The sequence below is a fragment of the Rhinolophus sinicus genome, chromosome 4 (assembly GCF_057876585.1).
Source record: "Rhinolophus sinicus isolate RSI-liver-muscle chromosome 4, RSI-T2T, whole genome shotgun sequence".
Taxonomy (NCBI): domain Eukaryota; kingdom Metazoa; phylum Chordata; class Mammalia; order Chiroptera; family Rhinolophidae; genus Rhinolophus; species Rhinolophus sinicus.
The window spans coordinates 84641828-84665431 of NC_142504.1; the positions used below are offsets into that span (position 1 = coordinate 84641828).

The window sequence follows — 23604 nt, forward strand, 5'->3', positions numbered from 1 at the left end:
ATCACAACGGGCAGCAAAAACCCTTTTGCATTTCAGGATCAGCAGCGTCCACTTTAGGGATACAAAGCAGCATATTTGTATTTCCTATACCATAAAGGTGTCAGAACACACGTGCATATAGTTTTCTGAGAGAGGGTTAGAGTATTCTTCATGTTTCCAAAGGAGTCCATGTCCAAAAATGTTGAGGAACCATTGATTCAATGACTCAAAAGTAAAAGGGGGAATGGATGTGATGGAAGATCAGATGAAGTGACAGGAATCGTAGAAGCAAATAGGGACAAGGGTGCAAGAACAGAGAGGACTCTGGGAGGCAGGTTGCTTGCCTCCTGGTTGGTGTGTTGTTATAACAGATTTCCCATAGAGTTATGGTACCAGAACTGGTAAGTGCCAGGATATGGCCCGTGTATGAGCAGATGAAGGTTGACACTGTTTTAAGAGACATTGGCAGGGAGGACTTATTTGGGATGAGGATTCTTGCGATATTCCAGGTGATGTGGGCTCTAGTAATAGGTCAGGCTCCCACAAGAGCTGCAGAGTCTAGGCAAAGGCCCCAGTCTGGGTGAAAGCTGTGTCAGACGGTGCACTGTGGACATGCATTAATACAGACACACACAGGGACCCTGGAGCCGGGGAGTAACCTCCAGGATTCATACACATTTGCTTTGTAGGCCTAAACCCATGGAAGTGCCTTCAAAATCAAGAATTAAAACATGAGCATAGGCTAGATTCAATTTTGAGGGAATGTCAAGTACACTATTTTCCAAACACCAGATCGTTTCTGTAACAAGATTGTTGATATAAAGAGTATGCCTTTATGTCTATGGATTATCCAAATTACGCATTCATGATCAAATCTTGAGTTCTATGAAACAGTATTATATTCTTCAATAGAGTCTCTTTTAAAATTCATTGTTTCTACTTTTCTCCACCTTTAGAAAGCATTTGCCTGTGCAGAGGAAGACAATGGCCAGGAAGCAAATGACTGCTTGCTGATCTATGATCATGAAGGATTGGATGCCCCTGGCTCTCCCGTGGGCTCCCTGGGTTGTTGCAGTTTTATTGCTGATGAGCTGGATGAGAGCTTCTTGGAGTCGCTTGGCCCCAAATTTAAAAAACTTGCAGAAATAAGCCTCGGGTTGGATGACAAAACTAATCAATCTCAGTTACCCACCAAAAACAGCGGTTCTGGGATTGACTCCTGTGGCCCTGCCGTAGAAATCCAGCAGTCAGAATCTGCTAGGTGCCCGACTTTGTCAGGCAGTCAAGGAGCTTCTGCTTTTTCAGCTTCCTGCTCTGTCCTCCAACCAGCCATTTGCATACCTGACCCTTTGCAGCAGAGTAGCTATGTGGTAACGGAGACTTACTCAACTTCCGGTTCCCTACTGCAACCTTGTGCTGCAACCTTTGATCCACTTCTCCAACAAAATGTAATCATGACAGAAAGAGTGATTTGTCCCATTTCCAGTGGTCCTGGCAACCTACATGGTCCCACGGAGCTACGAGGGTCATGTAATAGGATCTGTGTAGAAGACCCTTGTTCCCGTCTGATATGACCAGAATGGAATAACATACTGGCCAAATATGGTATTTGGACCAAATTATCCATAATAGGATAGCAAATCACAGTGTTGGTCTAATTTGGCACGTACTTGCTACTCTCATAAACTGATCATTACAGTTGCAATTGTCTAGTTCATATCCCCAAAGTGGATATGTTGTCACTCTTAATTCTCCAACGCTATTCAAGTTGGAGTATATTATAATGTTTTTCAAATTATTTTACCATATTCTGTAGGAAAATTTCCTAACAATTTTTAAACTTTCATTTTTGCAGTGCCATGTTTATCACTTTAAAATGTAATGTAGTTTTAGTAGATTAAGCCCTTGGAGTCAAGAGCCCAATTCTTGTCTGTCACCTTTTCTTACATCATTAATAATGACGTAAGAGTCATAAGGTCTTTACTAACGCGTTTTGAGCTGCTTGGAATAAAGGAACTAGTCACAGGTGATTTTCTTCCATCTTATTGGTGCTGGGAGACTCTAAGTGCATCTTTTGCTCAAGCTAAGGGCTATTGGCTTATGCATAAACTTGCTACATCTGTATTCCTCATATTTTCACAATAAGACAATTTTAAAATAGAAATTACAACATTTAGAAAAGTTTAGCATAGTGTAAATAATATTTTGTGTTTCTTTAATAGCCTTGAAAGATATATCCAAAGGAAATACTTTACACTGAACTCCTTCCTACACACTTCTCAGTAACAAGTCCTGTGTTAATAGTTAAAAAGGCTCCTTATTTTTGAAACGTCAGTGGGTATATGTAACTTACATATGAGTATGACATGTAGTGATGTTTAATCATGTTAACAATGTCTACAGATTTTGTGGGAATACAAAACATGGCTTTTCTCATAAGCAAAAGGGTCTTCTCAATAGCATAACACAGGTGAAATTTGTGAATATGTATTATAAGCAGCATTTCAGGTCAACTAGAATATGAAAAGGGATTACCAGTAACCTCTATTTCTGTAAGCCTCGCTCCTTTTAAATTTAAACATAACAATGTTAGGTTAGTGAAGGTTTAGAATATATTATTTTATGCATGTTACCGTGATGGCAATGCAGTTCTTCAAATCAGTTCTTGTCATTCAAGATCTTCAGCCTTTAACCCATAGAGAGCATGCTCCCTCCTTATGGACATTATTGTCATAGCTGAGTCTTTACAAGGTCATTGTCAAGCTCCATTATCTCTAATTGTAGGTAAAACTCTCCTTTCTTTTTTTGCCATATTCAAGATTTAGATTTGTTTTTCCAGATGGAATGCAAAGTAGTAAAATGTTTGTGTTTTAACACAGAAGGGTCCATTCCTGAGGATACCTAGGGGGAAACAGACCTTCTAAATGTCCTTACGTCTAGCATTCTTCCCTCTCCCAGACACCATGACTACCAGGAAGGCATGTGCTAGGATGGCCTGAGAAGCACAGGCAGCCTGTTCTTCCAAGACAAAGCTGCTACTGTAACAAGGTCTGCAGTGCTTGTCTTGAGGTGAGGGGAACTTGACACTGTGGAGCAACCTGCGGGTCCTGAGGAAGTCCCCTTGCTATTACCACTGGGTCCTCTTCTCTTGCTTCTCAATAGAAGCTTTCTCTGGGATCTAGCACGCACACAGTTGCTCTGTGCCTCTGTTTACACATAAGAATTAAATTAATAGTCATAATCACCTTTATCCCAAGGTCAAAAGTGTACTCAGTATCCTCAAAGTATTTTAACTTTGCCTCTTAAAACCCAACTTATCAAGAAATGGGAATTTTGCTGCATTGTCAAATGGCAGAGGAAACCACGTCATAGCAGTAAAGGTTCTATAACTGAAAAATTGAGATTAAATGTCTTTTGAAACAAAAATAGGTCACTCTTGTCTAGGAGGACCTAAAATTAATTTGCCATGTAAAATTAAATTCCAAGCAAAAATGTATCTGTATTTTTTCACCCAAAATAAAAATTGTTCTAAGCAGAAAACAAAATTGTTTTTAAACTGTCTTTTTACTTGATGTATCATCAATTTTAAAGTGTATATTAAATTTTTAACACTGTAACATTGTTATAATAAAACTGTTTGGCAAAAAAATTATGAGTGCTTCCTTTACCATTTAGTAAAAGCTGAACTACTCTCTGTAATCAATCTCTATAATTAATACTTATTATTAAGTACAAAATAAGAAAGTGATTTATACATATATTTTTACCAGTATGTTGTATTTTTTTTTTTAGCTGATACCTATTCTGCATCTTCCCAAGCAGGAAGGAAGTACCTGGGGACTGAGGATCTCTTGTTCAGGTGGAGATGGTGGTGGATCAGGTGAGGGCAAACTTTTAGTAACTGAATGCTTTAATTCATTTATTATTTGGTTGGTAATTTAGAAACATCTTTCAGGCAAAAATGTTGACGTTCTGTGGTGACTTAGAGAGAAAATTTGGGGTAAAGAGAAGGTTTCCAGCCTCACGTGATAAAAAAATGTACCATGGCTTTCGTGACAGCCACTAGCGTGGTGGGTTTGTTCCCCAGTAAATGCCTATTATTTTTTATGTCTTCCTTTAAAGAGATGCCACAAAATAAGTCCCTTCAGAACTTCAGATCTTGCTTCTGACTGACCGCCCTCATTCTTAACTGCAGACTTGGACCTTGGGAATGGGAAACAGAAACTGGATTAGAGTGAATGTCAAGTGAAGAAAAGTGGATGTCTTAACTTGAATGGTCCAACTCATTTCAGAAAAATGAAAGCCATGTAGGTAAATTCCAGAAATATGACCAGTTTCTTCTATTCATAGAAAATTCAAAAAGAATAAAAATCTTAACTTTCAAAAATTTAGGGTGTAAAAGGAACACATTCAACTGACTAGCTTCAATGCAACTAACAATTAAGAAACAAGTAAAATTAAGGCTCTTTCCTTCTTGTTCTTGGCAATTCAGCATGTTCCCAACTCCTTTACTGGGTCTGTAAAGAGTAATTCTGAATCAGAGATTATGTGATTTAGCACTAGTTCAACAACATAGTCTGAGATCATTTTACGTAAGGGGAAATAATTGATCACAAAATTACAATTATTTAAATTCCAGGTGCCAGAAACAACATGTTTTCCACGATGAATACTGAAATTCCTTCTGGTCTGCCTGATCCAGCCTGCACTGAGCCCGCCATATCCAGACATTGGCTATTCTAGGTTGGTGTCTTTATTTTCTTTTTGTTTTTTCTTCATACATTGACCTCTTTTTTTTTTTTTTTTTTTTTTTACAAATGCAAAACAACAACAAAAACAATCTAAACACAGAATAATGGTCTAAAAGAACACGTGCAAATAGACGCAGTTACCAGAGTAGGAAGAAACGAGACACTGGAGAGGGCTACCAGGTGGCTAGGAGAGTTACATATTATAATTTAATTCTTAGAGTAACCCTAAGATTACAGTTATCAAAATAGAGACTAAGAGAAGCAAGGTAACTTCCTCAAAGTCATACAATAAAATGACACAAATGTACAAGTTTATCTACAGTTATTCAGCAATAATTATTACACTCTCAGAATAATCTGTTTCTTTTCAGATCTAAGACTTGAGCAGAATATGAAAATCGGAAAGAAAACAATGAAAATTATCTTTTAAAACATTAGAAATTTAGATATAAATCTAAAGATTAAAGTAGCAGTACTATGTAGGCAAATATATAACATATTTTGTTATATTTATATGTATTATAGACGTATAATATATATATACAGAGAAAGAGTGAGGACAAAGTGATTTATGTAACTCTATATATCTAACACTGAGAGACAGAGATAGAGAGATAAAAATGTAGAGTAGATAGATAGATAGATAGATAGATAGATAAGATAGATAAAAAGAATACAAACACATGATTTGCTGTTGTTTTGAAGCATATGTGAGGTTATTTTTCAGGGCATAATGACCAATTCTCCTGCCTATTTAATAACTGAAACAAGCTACCTACAGTCATGAAATCTCTTTTTTAGCAAACTCTTTAAGAATTTCTTTGATGGCATACTTTTTAGAAGAGGTTATGTGACATGTGTCTAAATTAAAAAAATAAGCTTTTTTTAAAAATTTTGGTATTTGTATATATTGCAAAACGATCATCAGAATAAGTCTAATTAACATCAGTCATCATACATAGTTACAAAAGAGTTTTTTTTCTTGTGATGAAGACTTTTAAGATCTACTCTCTTTGCAGCGTTCAAATATGCAATTCAGTAATATTAACTACAGTGACCATGCTATACATTACATCCCTAGGACTTATTTAATTTATAACTAGAAGTTTGTACCTTTTGACTCCCTGCACCCATTTCTACCCCACCCTCTACCACTCACCCCCTCACCTCTGGCAATCACCAATTTGTTCTCTGTATCTGTGAGCTTGGTTTTTGTTTTGTTTTGTTTTCTAAAAATAATAACTTTAAATGAGTCCTTCCATTTTAGTGTTTCCATGATTTGCAGAAAACAACACATTTTAACAACTACAATAACTATTTTACTCCTTAAAGTCATCTGTATTCTTCCTCTATGCCCATGAAATACATGGGACCATTGTATTTTTAATTTTATGCCTCAGAACATCTCTGATGTTTTCTGTGTGCTGAATTTATCATTATTACATTAGCAAACATTAAATTTTGTGTAAAACCACAGACCATCAAATCATGATAAATATCAGTAAAATATTGATATTAAAAGAATATGTGTATCCTCATTCCCTCAGAAAGCAGAGGAAGTATTTATATTGTTTATAATCAAGAGGGGATTGCAAAGAACTTTCTTAATCACAAAGCAGTACAGTAGCAGGTAATCTTGTATTTATTTAAATGGCATAATAACATGGTTTTCACTCCTGCAAGAAGGGATTTTTACTAAGCCAAAAATGAGTACATATGTAAACACAAAGCGTGAGATTAACTTCAGTCATGTCTTCCCATGTCCAACTGACTAGTATTGATAGTATTAATAACAAGATTTATATGGTCCTAACTAGGAGGTAAAACATACACAGACACACACACATGCACACACGTGCATACACATGCAAACATATTTGCCTTAGGTAACCACACAGTTTGGCGGAGCTGAAGCAGTGTCTTTCCATCATCAAACCCATGAACCAGATACGAACGCTTAGTGTGTGTCGCAGATACAAAGCTTTTGCATGCAAGAAGTCTGCTCTCCAAATTTATTATTAAAAACAAAAGCATCACCTAGATTTTTCATCTAACTTTGTTTAGGTAGAGCACAATGAAGAGGTCTTGTTTGACCTAACTTTTAATTATTCCCTTCCAGGGCTGACATTCACAACTTCTGATTAGTTAAAAAAATGTGTGATAGGAAATAGAGGTATTAATCAGAGGGTACAAAGTTTCAGTTACTCAAGATGAGTAAATCTTAGAGATCTACTATACAGTATAGAGCCTATAGTTAGTAATACTGTATTGTATACTTAAAATTTTACTTAAAGGGTAACTCTTACGGTAAGTGTTCTTGTCAATAATAATAATAATAATAATAATAATAAATAAGATGAGAGACGCATACTTTTAGAGGTGATGGATAGGTCTATGGCATAGATTGTGATGATGACTTCATGGATGTATACCTGTCTCCAAACTCATCAAATTGTACACATTAATTGTGTACAACCTTTTGTATGTCAAAAAAAATGTAATGTGTAATGAACCCTTAGTCTAATACGTTCTGGCAATATTTATTTTTCCGCATCTTCCGTCTTCTCAGCTGTTATAAATTACTGTATAGGTGTTTCCCCAGAAGATATTTTATGGCTGCTACATAGTTAAACTCTTAAGTTGATTTTCTAACTAGCCACTCTTTCTATATATACTTTCTTGGACCCTGGCACTATCCTCTTTTGTATTGGTCTTTGAATATTCTTTCAAAGTTGCAAACCAACAACAAAGGCATATGCTGCCAAGATGACAGAAGACCTCCTCTATGCAACAAAGACTCTCTTAGGGCCTCCAGAACAAGCCAACACATGCTACTGCTACCTTAGCCAACGCTGGCTAGAAAAGGATGTCTTCACTGAAAGAACAAGTCAGGAGATGTTGTTGAATATTTTGATAGAAAACAATGAGTTGTCAGGCAAAGAAATCCTGCTCAAGTTTGCAGAAAATCAAAACTACTACTGGAGGACCTCAGAGAAAATTTTAAAATCTTATTCCATCTGTTAGCCAATCAAAACTAACGGTATAGTATACATATTTTAATGATCAACAAAAGACAAACTTGAAATGTTTTTTGCTTTGTTTTTTAATGTTGTGTTTTAAGTTAGTGGTTAAAAGTTCAGGCTTTGGAGACAAACTAGTTGAGTTCAAATCGCAGCTTCACCACTTACCAGTTGTTTGTCTTTGGGCAAGTTACTTAACCTCTTTGCACCTCTTTGTTATTATAATTTAAATCTTCAAATGAACTCAACTCAAAGTTAAGAGTGCTGACACCCAAAATACTAAAACCGTACCAACTCAAAACATCTGTATTATCTGAACTCAAGTTTTGTTTTAAAGATGCTCAAACAGGCTGAAAAGTAACTTGTTGATCAAAGGCAGAGTTAGGAATTGACTAGGCTAATTTTCTTTCTGCAGCTCCAATCTGCTACTATACTAATTCTTTTTCACTAATGTTTTGCCTTAGTCACAGGCTTGTTCTGTCTAGTCTACACTGCACTGGAAATTCCTCTGAATACACACGCAAATAGCCAAACTCATGAGAATCACGAGATGACTGCAATTTTCAACTGAGCTTCCTTGGAGGACAAAGTGGAAGGTTTTCCCTAAGAGTTCTAATTATGTCATTTCCATCAAGTAGAATGAGGCAGCCAGGTGGCTTTGGGAGAAAAAAAATAACTACTTGAAAATTAGCTTCAAAGGAATAATGCGATTGACCCAACTGCAGTAGGATATGTATGTTAGGTACTGCAAGTAGCAATTACTGCACACACACACACACACACACACAAAAAAGACCATGGTTTACATTTCACGTCTATATGATTTATGGTGCCAAGTTTCTGGCCAAGTGAAGAGTTTCATTTGCAAAAGTTAGTTGACCCAACATAAAATGGAAGGAGGTGGAGTTTATCTTTAGCTTTGCATGTATTTTCACCTTATTTCTAGAACATGATATGCTTAATGTTTTCATAATCACTACCTCCTGCTTCCTTTAAAACTCTGACCATAATTAGTTGATGTTTTTAAATTGTTTGGTAAATAATTTACAGTAAAGTATAAATCACACAAAGCACTTAGTTACTCCTCCTTGGAGAAAATATCTTTAATACTTAAAATATCAGTTGACTCAGAAAACAAAGTGAAATCTCATTATCACTGGGAGGCGGGGTGTTTTGTGCACAATTTCCAGTGTCCTTCAAATCATATTTGGCATCAGTCCAAGTAGGACCACAGAGCACACCTGTGACTCAGGTTTTACATTCTGCCCAATCAACCTACTGCATCTAGTATCTAGGAAACAAAAGTAAATAAAACATTCTGTAGAAGTCCGATCACAGAAACCACTTGTTATTCCTGAAAACCAAGAAACCACAATCTTCCTGTGATTTCTTTTTTGGTGGGGGGAGGGGTTAGATGGTTTATTCATACTTCTAAAGTGAAAATCCAAGGTGTAAAGAACAATAAACCATACTCTGTGGACTTAAGATTCCAATTATTGAAAATTCCGAGGTTTAGACTGATTCTCCCACAGTGACAAACAATGGAAATTGAAAACGGCACTTTTATGAACCATAAAGCAATTCTTCACAGGAGCCTTCACATAGATTTTTTTTTTTTTAAGTGTGTTTTTCCAGGACCCATCAGCTCCAAGTCAAATAGTTGTTTCAATCTAGTTGTGGAGGGCGCAGCTCACAGTGGCACATGTAGGGATCGAACTGGCAATCTTGTTAAGAGCACCGCGCTCTAACCAACTGAGCTAACCGGCCACCCCCTTCACATATATTTTACTTTGTTCAACTCTAAGTCTTCCCTGTAATACTGCTCTGCTTAACTTGTTGATTTGTCATCCACTTTACTGATTACTTCAGATGAGTGTTCTAATCCCAAAGTTACGAAACAAGTACAATGATGCACTTTCTTTCTCTTTCAGAGCCATAAGAGAATTAGTCACAAGAAGTCATGGTGGACTGACTTACCCTTATTGTAGCTGATTCTGCATGAAATTGGGTGTGACTCTCTCCAAAGGTATGACATCATTCAGATATTGTTTCAGTAGAAGTTAAGATAGGTCCAGCTGAAAAAACAAAAAAAGGTAAAATAAATAACAGACAATTGCCTAGTAAAATGAGAGGTCTGATTTCAAGGCATATAGTAGTGTTCATAATGAATATTATGATTTAAAAATAAATCTTCCAGCACAACTGTCCTCAGACAATAAGCTGGCAAGGGTCACTGTGGTTGTTAAAATTAAATTATCAAGCACAATTTTTTTTCCCATTGCCTTTGTAGAGGAGGAAAAATAATTTTCCAACTTAGAAGGGTAGAAGGAAAACTATTTTTCTTCCCCCACACATTCTTTGTATCAAGGTTCTGCTTAACTGGTTTACTTAATGTTTGAATATATTTCTGCCTAATAAAATCTCTATTTTAAGTGGGAACTAGATGAGGTGGTGAAGCTCAAACTGTGGCCCACTGCAAAAACAAAAAGAAAAATGTTTTTACAATTCAAACAATACAGGTGTACAAACATTTTCCTGAAATACTCAGACACTAGCGACATTTTGATTTTCTTCTCTATGTCTGAAAATTGTTCAATTCCCTGGATGTGTATAGATGTAATTATGTTAATTAAATTATTGTTCACCATATTAAAAGATTTTCAATTACTTTTGTTACAAAAGCAAAGTTACTGCATAGAAATAATTTGCCATTCACAATATCTAATTTGGGATTCAAGAATAACAATATTACAAATTTTGGTAGGCTTGGCTCCTGCAACTGTATCCTCCAAAGTAGTGAACCCCAGTATTCGTTCTGCATGGCACCTGTGATAGATGATATTCACAAGCTCATGCTTTCCTGTAGACAAGTTCTCCCTGAGGCTCTGTTCACCTTCCTGGCTGGAATCCACCCTCTTTCTCCACCCAAGGGGGATGTCAAAATGCAAGTAAGTAACATTATTATTGAATAACTTTAAATGTTATTCATTTTAACAAGTAAATCAATCACAAATTTCAGAACTTAATTTTTAGCAAACTATTACATCGACAGATGTGATACTGAAATAAAACCACAAAGATTAATTTTGAAAGTAAATTACAATTAGTACTTTAATATCTTTGAATCCTTGTTTCCACTTTAAAATGGAATTATTTATTTTTGAGATTCTGCTTCTCTCTACTACAGTATTTACTGTCATCATTCTCGATCATATAGAAAATACCTTTAAAGCCCATATTTTACTTCTACATTTGTTCTCCAAAGCTATTGCATCACTTTTACTTTACTTTTTTGTCATACTTTTAAGAATGTCTCTTGTCTACATGCAAATGAATGAAGTAACTGCCAAGAAACCAGTACACTTTTCTGTCTTCTGAGGGATTTTTTCTGTGTGTATCCCTAAGCTCATTAGTCACATTGGGTCCGTGTGATGGTTTCTGTCTGACAGTGAGTAAACACTCCTGTACCTGCTATAAACCCCACAAGTCCTGTCATGCAGACAATGAATTCCAGTCCAGAGCAGCTGTTAGCAACCCAACACTCCCCTCCCCCACCCTTCCCCAGCCACTGCTTATCTTTCCAAGAATTCCCATAAACAGATCCTAGGGTGACCAAAGCCAGAGATTTATTCTGAATTTTTTTTCAGAAATTGCAGTTGGGTAGATAAAACTGACAAACCCAAGTGTCGCACTCCCCTAATGAATGCTTACTTTGTTCAACTCCAGAGGGAAAGGGGTTTTTCCATATTGTTTATGGTTTCGCACTTTGTTTCCCCAGTAAAGAAAGGAGTCTTAAAGGAGACAAAGAACACAGAAATGTTCTCCACTGGCCTCTGGACGCCTCCCACTTTACGCTGTTCAGGCGGTTCTAGCAAAGCCCATCCTTGATAAAATGGTGTGGTAGGAGACGATGTATACACTGAACCAAGCCCCCCAGCACACCCCCACCTCAGTTGGTGGCATTTATTCACACCTTCCAGGAATATCAGGGTCTTTTTCTCTTTTCCCCTTTACCCTCATTTTACATTCTCTCTTCTCTTCTCTTCTCTTCTCTTCTCTTCTCTTCTCTTCTCTTCTCTTCTCTTCTCTTCTCTTCTCTCTCTCTGTCTCTCTCTCTCTGTCTCTCTGTCTCTCTCTCTCTGACACTCTGTCTCTCTCTGTCTCTCTGTCTCTCTCTGTCTCTCTGTCTCTCTGTCTCTCTCTCTCTCTCTCTCTCTCTCTGTTCCCCTCTCTCCCCCAAAATAACCTTGAAAACGTATTCACTTATTCATTCATTCACACATTCAAATATTATTTACTGAAGACCTTCAATGGGTCAGGCACTGTTTTAGGTGCTGGATACAAAGTAGTTCCCAGGGGAAACGCCAGCCCTCCTGAAGGCTATATTCTAGTGAATGGCAACAGATAATTAAAAGTAAATGCACAGTCTTTTAGATGGTGGTGCCAAGAAGAAAACATGAAGCTGGGAAGGGGGATGGGGAACTCTAGGGGTGGGAGTAATTACAATTTTTAAATGGTGGTCAGAGAAGTCCTCACTGAGAAGCTAATATTTGAGAAGGAAACATGAAGAGTGAAGGAATAAACTTTGTATATGTCTGGAGCAGAACCTTCTAGAGAAAAGGAACAGAGAGTGCAAAGGCTCTGAGGTGGAGTATGCCTAGTGTATGTGTGGTATGATGCCATGATGTAAATAACTGATAACATGCCACCCTCCCAGTAATATGCATGCAACAAGGGAGACTTCAGCTAAAGGATTCCAGACATTAGTCAGGAGGAGAGAGAGGCATTCTGATGGGACAGCAAGGATTGCTGAGGTTCCCTTGATATTTGCTGCTTGGTACACACCTCAATTCAACATTATCTAGTCTTATCACTTTTTAAAACTAGTATGATTTATTTTGAAAAAACTCTCTTGTGTTTCACATGCTACTTAGATCCAAGACTAGACCATTTTCTTTGCTGAGCCAAATTCTATTTTGCAACTGTAGTATCTTCTCCTGATTCTCCTCTGTTCTATGACAAAGTGAACCATTTCCTTCAGCCATTTTGGTTCAGGCACTTCACATCCAAGCAGCCAGTCCTCGTGCATTGACTCAGAAGGAACCTGTGGGGAACAGCTCATTTAGACACTGTGACTCACTGCATGGGGCTCCCTCACTCTTTCAGGGTGTTGGCATCTGTGGCTGTGCTCTCAGGGCTGCCAAAGTGTGGTGACTGTATATTAATCAATGGGCTGAACCACAGATAGCGCTTGCAGTCAGCTGGGCTTTGATTATTACTCTGTAAGTTCTAGCTCAGAAAGGCCACAAAGCTTTTCCCACCCTGTTATTATTATGAGAGGCCATCCCTCACCTCCAAGCCAGCCAATGCTCCTCTCTCACTGTCTAAGGTGGAGGCAGCTCTTGGTCCATCTAACTGGAGAGTCCATGAGAATCTCTACATCCCAATTGCTAATGTCTGTGATGTCGCTTATGCCATGGCTTCTGTGGAAAAGGACCGTGGCTCCTTCTCCAGATTAAAGGGAAGAACAATCCTCCCCATTTCTCCACACCTGATGTAATACAGTCTTCTCAATTGGCCCCTGAATTCCTCCAGCTTTGCCCAGTCCATCTCTCCTGCCACACTCACTTCCATGTATGTCCTGGACACTTATGCCTCTTATCTATCAGCCAGCCCATTCTGCAACCCTGACTCACATCCACCATCTGCTTTCTTCTCCTGCTCCTGGCTGCAGTGTGGTTGAGGAAAATACACATACACAAATCAACACATGTATGTGTGCGTGTGTGTGTATGTGTGTGTGTGCGTGCGCGCGTATGCATGTACGCACACACACAATCCCAGATCAACATTTCCTGACCAGATCCACCATTAACTAATCCACAGTGGATATTCCAAACACCTTCCCCTGCAATGCTACTTTTTACTTATAATTAATTTCTTCCTGTATGTGGGCTCGGTTTAACAAATTTGTACTGACCATCAGATATGTGTTGGATACAAGGGGCTGGGCCCACTATGAACATGATATAGCCTCTACTTTCAAAGTATTAACAGTCTCGAAGAGGAGGAATGGGTAGGGTAGCAAACATGGATGACATAACTATAAACCACAGTGTAGTTGCTACTAAGCAGGTGTAGGGATCATTTTCAGCAGGGCCACAGAGATGAACACATCTTAAGAGATTTTGTTTTCAAAATAAATCTTACTGGTTTTAAAAGGTGATAAGGCTAGATAATGCTGGATTGAAGTACGTACAGGACATGGAGAGTATGGGAAAAGGAGAATTGAGAATAACTCTGAGGTTTCTGGTTTGTGCGGCCAACTTGACAAGGCATGTGAGGAAGTCGCAAGCTTGAGCTGGAGAGGTGTAGCGGGATGGGGAAATCTTTTCTGTCAGTATGTGGAGTTTGATATTCCTATGAAGTTATTATGGGCATTTGAGGTCTTTGTGAAATATCCAAATGGTAATGTCCCATGTTTGAAGCTTGGGAGAGAAAGCTGTGATAGATTTGCACAATGGGAGGGAGTGGCTACAGAATCATGATTGGTGCCAAATAAGAAGAACTCAAGATTTTTTTAACAGGTAGACAGAGACAAAGAAATAGATTGAAAAAGAACAGCCAGAAGAATAGAAAATTAGGTGACTCTTTCTTTCTCCTAAATCTACCTGCAATTGTGTTTTCATTTCAAACTACTTGGTAGATTTTTCTAATTGGATATTTCTCTAATATCACAAATTCAGCTTTCACAGACACACATAAAAACTTTTACTTCTGACTTCTCATTCTGTGTCAATAGGAGGAAAAAATGCTTATTTCTGAGATAAATCTGAAGTCTCTGACTCTTCACCAACAGCATCTACGCTTTGAGTTCCTCTGTCCTGGAAGGTTCAATGTCTCCTTCACGATTATTCCTCCTTTAAGAATCAGATCACCACACCACTCCTCTCCCCCACAAAAAGCTTTCTCTAATCTCATGGTCCAAAGTGAGTTAGGAACTCTTTTCCTATGATTGCATTATACCCTCCATACAGTTCTACCACTGCATTTATAATAGTTTGTAAGTAATTATAGTTATATTATTTCATAAGTATCTATTTTTGTTTCTTTGAATGAAGAAACATTTAATTTTTGCATCCCCAACAAAATGCAAATTAAATGTTTGTTGAACAGAGACAAATGAAGGAATAAATAAGTGGAGCTAAACTATTATAGGAAACAGATTCCTCCTTTCATTGCCCTTCTCACATTACCTAGAGGTATTTCATTTTTTTTCCTATATTCACATATGCTTTATTTAATCAATGTTCTATGAGTAAGCCGTCTGACCACGATAACTAATTTTTATATTGTAATAGCCACATATTCCTAGCATTTGCTTCTTAAAGCATTCATAGGGTTGCAACCAGATTTAGCTCCCAACTCTTTAACATGAATTCTACTACATATACTTAGTGGGATTTTCATTGGAATTAAATATCAGCCATCTATCAAACCATTAGCCAAGAACTGTTGATTTATACAGTGATCTTAAATGCAGGAATGTGTTGAGACCATGAAAGTACAAAAGGGACATATTAATTTCTGTTGCTTTTTAATGAAACTTTCTGGCTTATTTTATTTTTTATTTTTTTGTTTTTTTATATATTTTTGTTTGAGATAATATTAAGGGATGACTCTACTGATAAGTTAATCACTTGAAGCTTATTCTTACACATGTGTATAAATGAAGCAAAGTATTCTAGGAAATTTAACTGATGTAGATATTTTGGATATACATAGATGTTCAAGCCAATTATTTGTACAAAGTATACTTTGAACTGATACATTGTAAGTACATTTCCTAAGAAAAGTACATTTACCATAATTTTTATATAATTTAGGAAGGAAAACCTGTAAGTTAAATCTTTTGCATCTTATTAACACTTCAGTTTATTTTAAAGTAATCACTAGTGCTTTGTTGGTAATGGTCACATATGTTTTTGTGCACAGAGGTTTATGAAATACATTTACGAATTCTGACAATTAAGTTCGTGAGTTCGTTGCAATGATGTTGCTAACCTTTCTTGATATCAGAGGAATTATTCATTATGAATTTGTACCAACTGGACAAACAGTTAACCAAGTTTACTATTTGGAAGTGCTGAAAAAGCAGCATGAAAAAGTTAGACGACCTGAACTTTTCGCCAACAATTCATGGCTCTTGCATTACAACAATGCACCAGCTCACCTGGCACTGTCTGTGAGGGAGTTTTTACCCAGTAAACAAATCACTGTATAGGAACACTTGCCCTACTCACCTGATCTGGCCCCCAATGACTTCTTTCTTTACCCGAAGATAAAGGAAATATTGAAAGGAAGACAGTTTGATGACATTCAGGACATCGAGGGTAATACAACAACAGCTCTGATGGCCATTCCAGAAATAGAGTTCCAATATTGCCTTGAAGGGTGGACTAGACGCTGGCGTCAGTGCATAGCTTCCCAAGGGAAGTACTTCGAAGGTGACCATAGTGATATTCAGCAATGAGGTATGTAGCACATTTTCTAGGATGAGTTCGCAAACTTAATTGTCTGACCTGGTAGTCTCATCCCAGCAGAAAGAAGTCAGGAGCTAGAGAACTCTCTGTGTATTCTTTGACTTTCAACAAGTCCCCTCAACTCACTGAGTCATAAGTTTCAGAATTTGTAAAGAGGCACTAATTCAAGAATGATATACTATAGCATTGAATAGTGCATATATTGACACCTTCTCTCAAAGCCTTGCAATAAATATCTTATAGAAGGACTACTACCCTGAAACTGACTTTGACAGCCTCTGGGGAAGGTTGAATAACCCAACATAAATAAAACTTGCATTAGCTATTTCTCATTCTGGATGCTACAATTATCTTCATTACTAAACAGAAACCCAGCTCTTCATAATGATGCATAAATACCTGCCTATAGGACTCAACCACAAAAGCACTAATTTCAGAAAGGATTTATATATAGTTTCCTGGGATGATTTGTGAAAATGTTTTGGTAAAGCCTGCCTTATTTAATTAGTTTTCCCAGTGTGGTGGGGTATGAGAATTACGTATCACCAAAGTGTGCTACCCACCCATGTCTGGCTCAAGGGAAAGGAGTGGAAACTGGAAGACAATAAATACTTTCATCCTGATTCAACTATGTAACCCTGGTATTCAGCACTGTTTTAGGCACTGCAGAATGGTAAGCTAAGCAGACACTCTTCCTAGATACTTAGTCCTCAGCTAACTTCACCACTGACCCTTAAATAACAGTATGAGAAAAGTCACTCAGCAGTTAAGCCCTAAACAAATAGAAGTGAATGTGGTTCATTCAGCTCAGAGGAAGTGGAGCTTGACAGCTGGGGAACCAAGGGACTAAAAAGAGGTTGCAGTGTGCTGAATCTGGAAAACTGGCAAGATTAGAACTGGGCAGGGAAATGAAGCCACTTTTGACCACAGAAGGTACTCTGCTACTTTGGCCAAATTTACCGCCAAACTTCTCTTTCTAGTAACAAATCAACCCTTTATACTTTTATAGGCTCTTCCACTACTCCACTAGCAAGAGTTAACCTTTCTTAGAAGTTTCCTGAGCTAGTGCTGATGCTATGTTTCTGTTTTTCAAGAAAGAGTTCAACTTAACATTTACATTTGCGATAATTATAGTTATAACAACTACCACTTATTGAACGTTTATTGCTAGACACTGCAGAATGCTTCACATAGATTTTCTGATTTAATCTTTAAAACAGCCCTATGTTTTGGGCGCTATTAATCCCATCTGACAGATCTGGAAACTGAGGCACACAGAGATTGTCCAAGTCACAAAGCTAATGACTATTAAAGGGAAGATTCTGACCAGTAGTTACGCTCTGTGTAAGAGTTTTTGTAAATTATATCGAAGAGTATGAATCCCCTTAACACCTCTAGAGTTTTCTCCTAGTTGAGTCTAGTTAACAAGGGGTCACAGAACTGTCCATTTAGATCAACTCTGATTTTTCTAATAACTGTTCTCCATGAGCCAGATAAGCTGCAAACCTGTTGGAAGCAATGCAGGGGCCGTGGGGAAGAGGTGAGAAGCCTTCGCGGAAAACAGCCACCTGAAATCCTGCTCAGAACCTCGGCTCTCAGAAGGCCAGCCCCACGCGCCACAGCTGCAGGGAGCACACGGGTTCCGCGTCACTCGTCTTTCTTCGTGCCACCTGAGCTCTGGGCCCAAGCACATTCACAAACCGCTAGGGCCTTTCGGCGGCCTCGGGAGGCCGGGCTCAGCCACAGCTGGGCCAGCTCGATGGACAACGCAGGTCTCTGCTGCAAAGAGCGAGGTCTGCCCTGTGGCCCAGAGCCTCCCTCCTACCCGCCACTCTCCTGGGAGGAAGGGACTGGGAAGGAAAGGACGGAGGGGAGGGGCCTGCCACTCAAAGTCCCCAAACAGGGACGTCACGGTCCCAGGTGCGTGTACAACGGGGGGCGGGAGTCAACGCGCGCCTTTCTCCGCGAATTCCCCACCTCCGAGCCAGCAGCTCCTGCGACCCCGGGCTCCTTTTACCCGCGGCGGCCACACCTGGGACCGCACCTCTGGGCTGGGCAGCTCCGGCGCCTCGGGGCGGGGCGGGGCGGGGGCTCCGGGGCGGAGCCGAGTGCGCGCTCGCCGGGACCCCGCGGAGCTGACTGTGCGCAGCGGGACTAGCGGCCCGAGGCCAGGGCGCGGCAGTGGCCACGGCGCGATGGCGCGGCGCGTGGAGGGCGCCCTGCTGCTTCTCTTGGTAAGTGCGGCAGCGGGAACGCGGAGCCCGGGCAGGCAAGGGCACAGGCGGGCGGCCGGCTCGCGCCCGGACCCGTCCGCTCCCGCCTGAGCCGTCTCCGCCCGCCCGGCACTCCCTCTTTGTGCCCGGAGGTGGGAAAGGGCTAGGCAGGCTGCGGCGAGCTCGAACCCTGGGGCTTTGGGAAAACTGCTGAGGCTGAGCCGGCTGGGTTGGAACCTGTCCACCGTGCAGTTGTTCTGGCCGCCATACCGAAGCCCTGGGCCTTTTTGTATCCGTGATCTGTGGGTGTAGAGAGCCCTGGAGCGGGGGACACCTTCCCTAGAGATCTGGGGCTTTGTTTGTAGTCTTCTCCTGTGGGGAACATGGAGGCAAGTAGAGCCAACAGCTATGCCTTGTTCCAAGTTCGCTCAAGTTCTCTAAGATTCCCCAAGTGCACCGGTACACGTCAGTGAACCGGCAAAACCAGGGAAATTACCTGCAGGCTTAGACGTCAAAAGAAAAAAAAAAGGTTAAGAATAGTTTTTAAAATGTATTTTGCAAAGTTATTTTTGCCTGTTAAAGCCACGTTGTTAAAATCACCCACATAGTTTTAACTTAAAGATTACAAAGTTGGTGTGTTAAAACAACTTCCTGGTATTAAAGATAATATATGTACTAGTGTTAGAATTTGTCTCATTTTAAAAGGTTACAGAGAGTCGAAGTGTAGAACCACAGTCAAATGGGGTTTTCAGAGTTTAATCTTTTAAAAGAAGGTGGGGGGGGGGGGGCTTCAACCAGTGGAAAGCAGTGTTCAGTCTCTAGATCTACCTTTCTTATGGTTTCTATGTTCCAATTTGATTTTAAAGTGTATTTTCTGTTTGTTAGAGGAACTGCACGTAACTTATAAAGGTATCTCGTTTATAGGGCTTTGCTAAAGGGGCTTGATAAAGTGAGTGATACTATATATCACTGTATAACTATCACTATATACTATATATCACTATTATATTATATAATCTAACCAGGAAAATATTCATATATATAAAACAGAAAAAAACATGACTACCCCAATCTCTCTCACTGAAATAGCAATAGTATGATAATTAGGACCTCCAAACCTTGGCCATACTGCTTCATTTTCATGCTCTATTTATCCATTTCATTTTGCCCAAGTCATTGAGGTAATTTCCAGTTCAAGTTCATATTCTTAATAAAACTTTTCTAAAACATAATTCTGGGGCTTTGTTTTGGGTCCCCAGAATAACAGAGCAAGAAATTCCCTCATTGTGATACTTCTTGGTGAAGGAAAATACCAAGCTAATATAGCACTTGGCTCCCTTTGAGAGCTTAAATATTAATTTCCTTTCATATAAGAAAAGAAATTACCTTTATCCTCAAGTGGTATACCAAGCAGGCCAATTCAAGTATATTTACAGATAAAGAGGTAAATTTAAGTATATTTTTACTTTAGCAATCTAATATTTTTACTTTATTTGGCAAAAATTGCTCATTAAAAAGTGATTATAACTCACTGAACCAGAGCAGAATTCTGGACTATTCTTTATATTTCCTACAATACATTTTGTGACATAAATTTGAATGTGTTTATTTTTGGTCAAAGAACAAGGGGCAGTTCAGCCTGTTGCCCTCTCTGTAATTTAAGTTGGAAGCACAGGTGCTCTCTCCTTATGGGGGACTACGTCCCAGTACGCCCACCGTACGCTGGAAGTATCGTAAGTTGGAAATGCATTTAATACACCTACTCTACTGTCCTAGGTTAGCCTCGCCGCCTACCTTAAACATGCTCAGAACACTTACATTAGCCTGCAGTTGGACAATTATCTTGAGTTTCATTTTAAGAGTAAATGCTTTCTTCTCACCAGAAGCAGGAGATACAGATGGGTGTTTTGTAGAAAAGGGATGTGAAAACACAATATCCAAAAAACGCTGGCAACACAGTACAGTCATGTGTCAGTTAACAAGGGGGATAAATTCTGAGAAATGCATCGATAGGCAATATCATCGTTGTGCAAACATCATAGAGTGCGCTTACACAAACCTAAAAGGTATAGCCTAGGTATAGCACCTAGGCTACATGCTACAGCCTGTGTCCCCAAGGCTACAAACCTGTATAGCATGTTACTGTACTGAAAACTGTAGGCAACTGTAACACAATGGTATTTGTGTATCTAAACATAGAAAAGATACAGTAAAAATACAGTGTAAGAGATAAAGTGTGTGTGTGTGTGTGAATGTGTGTACATTGGGGATCAGGGGGAGGACTATGGAGGGAGATGCCCTAGGAGAAGGAGGATGGAGGGAGGGAGGAAGAGTAGGGGAAAGGGAGAGCAGAGACCCAGAGAGCTAAAGCCTGAGGCGAGAAATAATAAAAGGGAGGGTGGAGGACAGAGGGAGAAAGGGAAACGGGAGGGAAAGGAAGTGAGTTCGTGCACACGGGTGTGTGTTCGTGTGTGTAGCACATGGCAAGTGGACAGCGTGCCAAGCCTCCTGTTCTATTTAAACCACCCAGAGCTAATTCAACATTGTAAATTCAACATTGTAGTCAGTTCCAGCCTTTTCTTTAAACATCGAAAACAAATTTTTGCTTATAATCCATTATACCGTGTTTCCCCCAAAATAAGACCTAGCTGGACAATCAGCTCTTATGCGTCTTTTGGAGCAAAAATTAATATAAGACCTGGTCTTATATTAATTATATTATATTAATAATATTATATAAGACGGGGTCTTATAGTAAAATAAGACTGGGTATTATATTATATTATATTATATTATATTATATTATATTATATTATATTATAAGACTGGGTCTTGTATGATAGTGAAATAAGACCAGGTTTTATATCAATGTTTGCTCCAAAAGATGCATCAGAGCTGATTGTCCGACTAGGTCTTATTTTCTTGGAAACACGGTGCTCTTATGGGACCACCATCATATAATATAAGACCCGGTCTTATATAATGTAGTCCATCATTGACCAAAATGTCATTATGTGGTGCATGATCGTACACTGTAGAGTATCGGTTGTACCTTCTTGATCCCGTGGCTGACAGGGAGATGTGGCTCACAGCCGCTGCCCAGCATCACAAGAGTATTCTATCACACACATACCACTAGTCCAGGAAAAAATCAAAATTCAAATTATGGTTTCTACTGAATGTTTATTGCATTTATACCATCATTAAGTTGAACCATTATAAGTCAGGGACCTTCTGTATAGACTTTAGTAGAGAATGGAAAGCAGCTCGTCTGACAGAAGTAGTTCTTGAGGAAACGGGTCTTTTATAGATGGGAATGTAAACTGTAGTCTGTATGGGTCAAAGTTCGGTTGCAGATGACAGAATTCACTCTAGGTAGTTAAAGCAAGAAGAGATTTATTTCAGGACCTTGAGTTGATTACATTAGTGTTGGAAGGATTGAGGAAACAGACTGCAGTTTGAGCTGTCAGTAAAACACTTCAAAGTCACACAGCAGAACCCAAGCACTTAGGGAGGGGCTGCCTCTCCTGTGATCCGGAACTACACTGAGACTCTCAAAATCTGAAACTGCCATGTTAGGATACCACTATCCTGCCAGTTCCAGAACCCTGCACACCTTGTAGGATACTTACCAAGTAAATATACCTGTACCCTGCCTCTGGGCACCCATGAATCTAGTGATGGATGCTATAGTTGTAACACGTAAGACTGTGGCAAAAACCCACCTACACCCATATCCATGCTTGCCTGTAGACACATAGTTTCTGCTTCACTTTCTTCTTTCAAATTCCATGTACGTACTGATTGGTTGATCCTAAATCACATTCAGAACCTTAGCTGCAAGGGAGTGTGTGGTATGTGGACTTGAGCTTTCCTCTGTAGATCAGGCAGACACATCCGAAAGGAGATGGTGAGTGACAACCCACGTAGCTATCACACAGTCATTTAGGCCACCTCTATCTAAATGGAAAAAAAAATGATAATTTTGTGAATAAAGTCAGAGACTCTTTCCTCTTCAAGAATTCGTTACCCCTGGGCTCCACCAACTCCTTAATTGTCCATATAGAATTCAGAGGGTCCTTAGATGTGGCTGGGATTAATTACATATACATTTTCACTACCCTCTAACTGAAATTTAGCATTTCTTTAAATTATGTAGGAAAGACACTACAATAGCATTAGCAGTACCTGTGACTTTGTCACAGCAGAATTCACAAACATTTTCGCATCAAACGACAGTTATCTCAAAATACCATTTATTCTCATCACTAATAGACCTTTTACTAGATCTTATTATTTAATGTGTTGATAATGAAATACATGGTATTACTGTATCACAAATGTGGTTTTTTAAAATTCTGATAACTATAATGGGTTCATTCATAATCTGATGCTTTTTATTTTATAAATTTAAAAACATTGTTCTGAGAAGGGGGCCATACGCTTCACCAGACTGCTAAAGAGGGAGGGATTTTTCTGGTGATTGTCTCAATTTTGCCTTTGACTAATTAAGGTTGTCCTTTAAAATCAAACTACATTTTAAAGATTCAGGGATAGCAAATTGTACTGTAAACAGTTAGTTTTATATCTACTAGTGTATTAGTTTGCTAGGGCTGCTGTAACAAAGTACGAAAAATTAGGTGACTTAAAACAGCGTAAATGTCTCAGTTCTAGATGCTAGAAGTCTGAAATCAAGATGTCAGCAGGGCCATGTTCCCTCTGAAACCTGTAGCTTTCCGTCCTTGCCTCTTCCTAGCATTTGGTGGTTTGCAAGCAATCTCTGGCCCTCCTTGCCTTGTAGATACGTTACTCCAATCCTCTGTCTTCACATAGCATTCTTCCCAGGTCTCTTCATATTGTCTTCCCTCAGTGCATGTCTGAGTCCGTGTCCAAATTTCCCCTTTTTATAAAGACACGGATCATGTTGGAAGAGGGGTCACACGAATGGCCTCAACTTGGTTAAATCTGCAAAGACCTGTTTCCTGATAAGGCCATATTCTGAGGTGCTGGGGATTAGGACTTCAGCATATCTCCTTTTATAGGTTCAACTATCTATAGATTGTCAGTGACATCGGAGTTCTAGTTAATGTTCAAATAT

General features: G+C 39.0%; 3 protein-coding genes across 4 annotated transcripts in view; 2 read left to right on the forward strand and 1 right to left on the reverse strand.

The window, feature by feature from the left end:
• Window positions 1-3618, forward strand: part of DSG3 (desmoglein 3) — a 29888-nt gene extending 26270 nt beyond the window's left edge. Inside the window, exon 16 of the mRNA XM_019741172.3 lies at window positions 936-3618. Within this exon, the coding sequence (XP_019596731.3) occupies window positions 936-1553 (618 nt within the window). The 3' untranslated portion in view covers window positions 1554-3618. The remainder of the gene's footprint in view (window positions 1-935) is intronic.
• Window positions 1-18171, reverse strand: part of DSC1 (desmocollin 1) — a 316195-nt gene extending 298024 nt beyond the window's left edge. For both annotated transcript variants that reach the window (XM_088797948.1, XM_088797947.1), the window contains exons 1-2: window positions 17800-18171; window positions 9728-9825 (exon numbers count right to left, since the gene is read on the reverse strand). The gene's annotated coding sequence lies outside the window, so the exon portion shown is untranslated. The remainder of the gene's footprint in view (window positions 1-9727; window positions 9826-17799) is intronic.
• Window positions 18172-18283: 112 nt separating this feature from the next.
• DSG2 (desmoglein 2) overlaps window positions 18284-23604 on the forward strand; it is a 39607-nt gene continuing 34286 nt past the window's right edge. Inside the window, exon 1 of the mRNA XM_074340198.2 lies at window positions 18284-18527. Coding sequence (XP_074196299.2) covers window positions 18489-18527 — 39 coding nt within the window. The 5' untranslated portion in view covers window positions 18284-18488. The remainder of the gene's footprint in view (window positions 18528-23604) is intronic.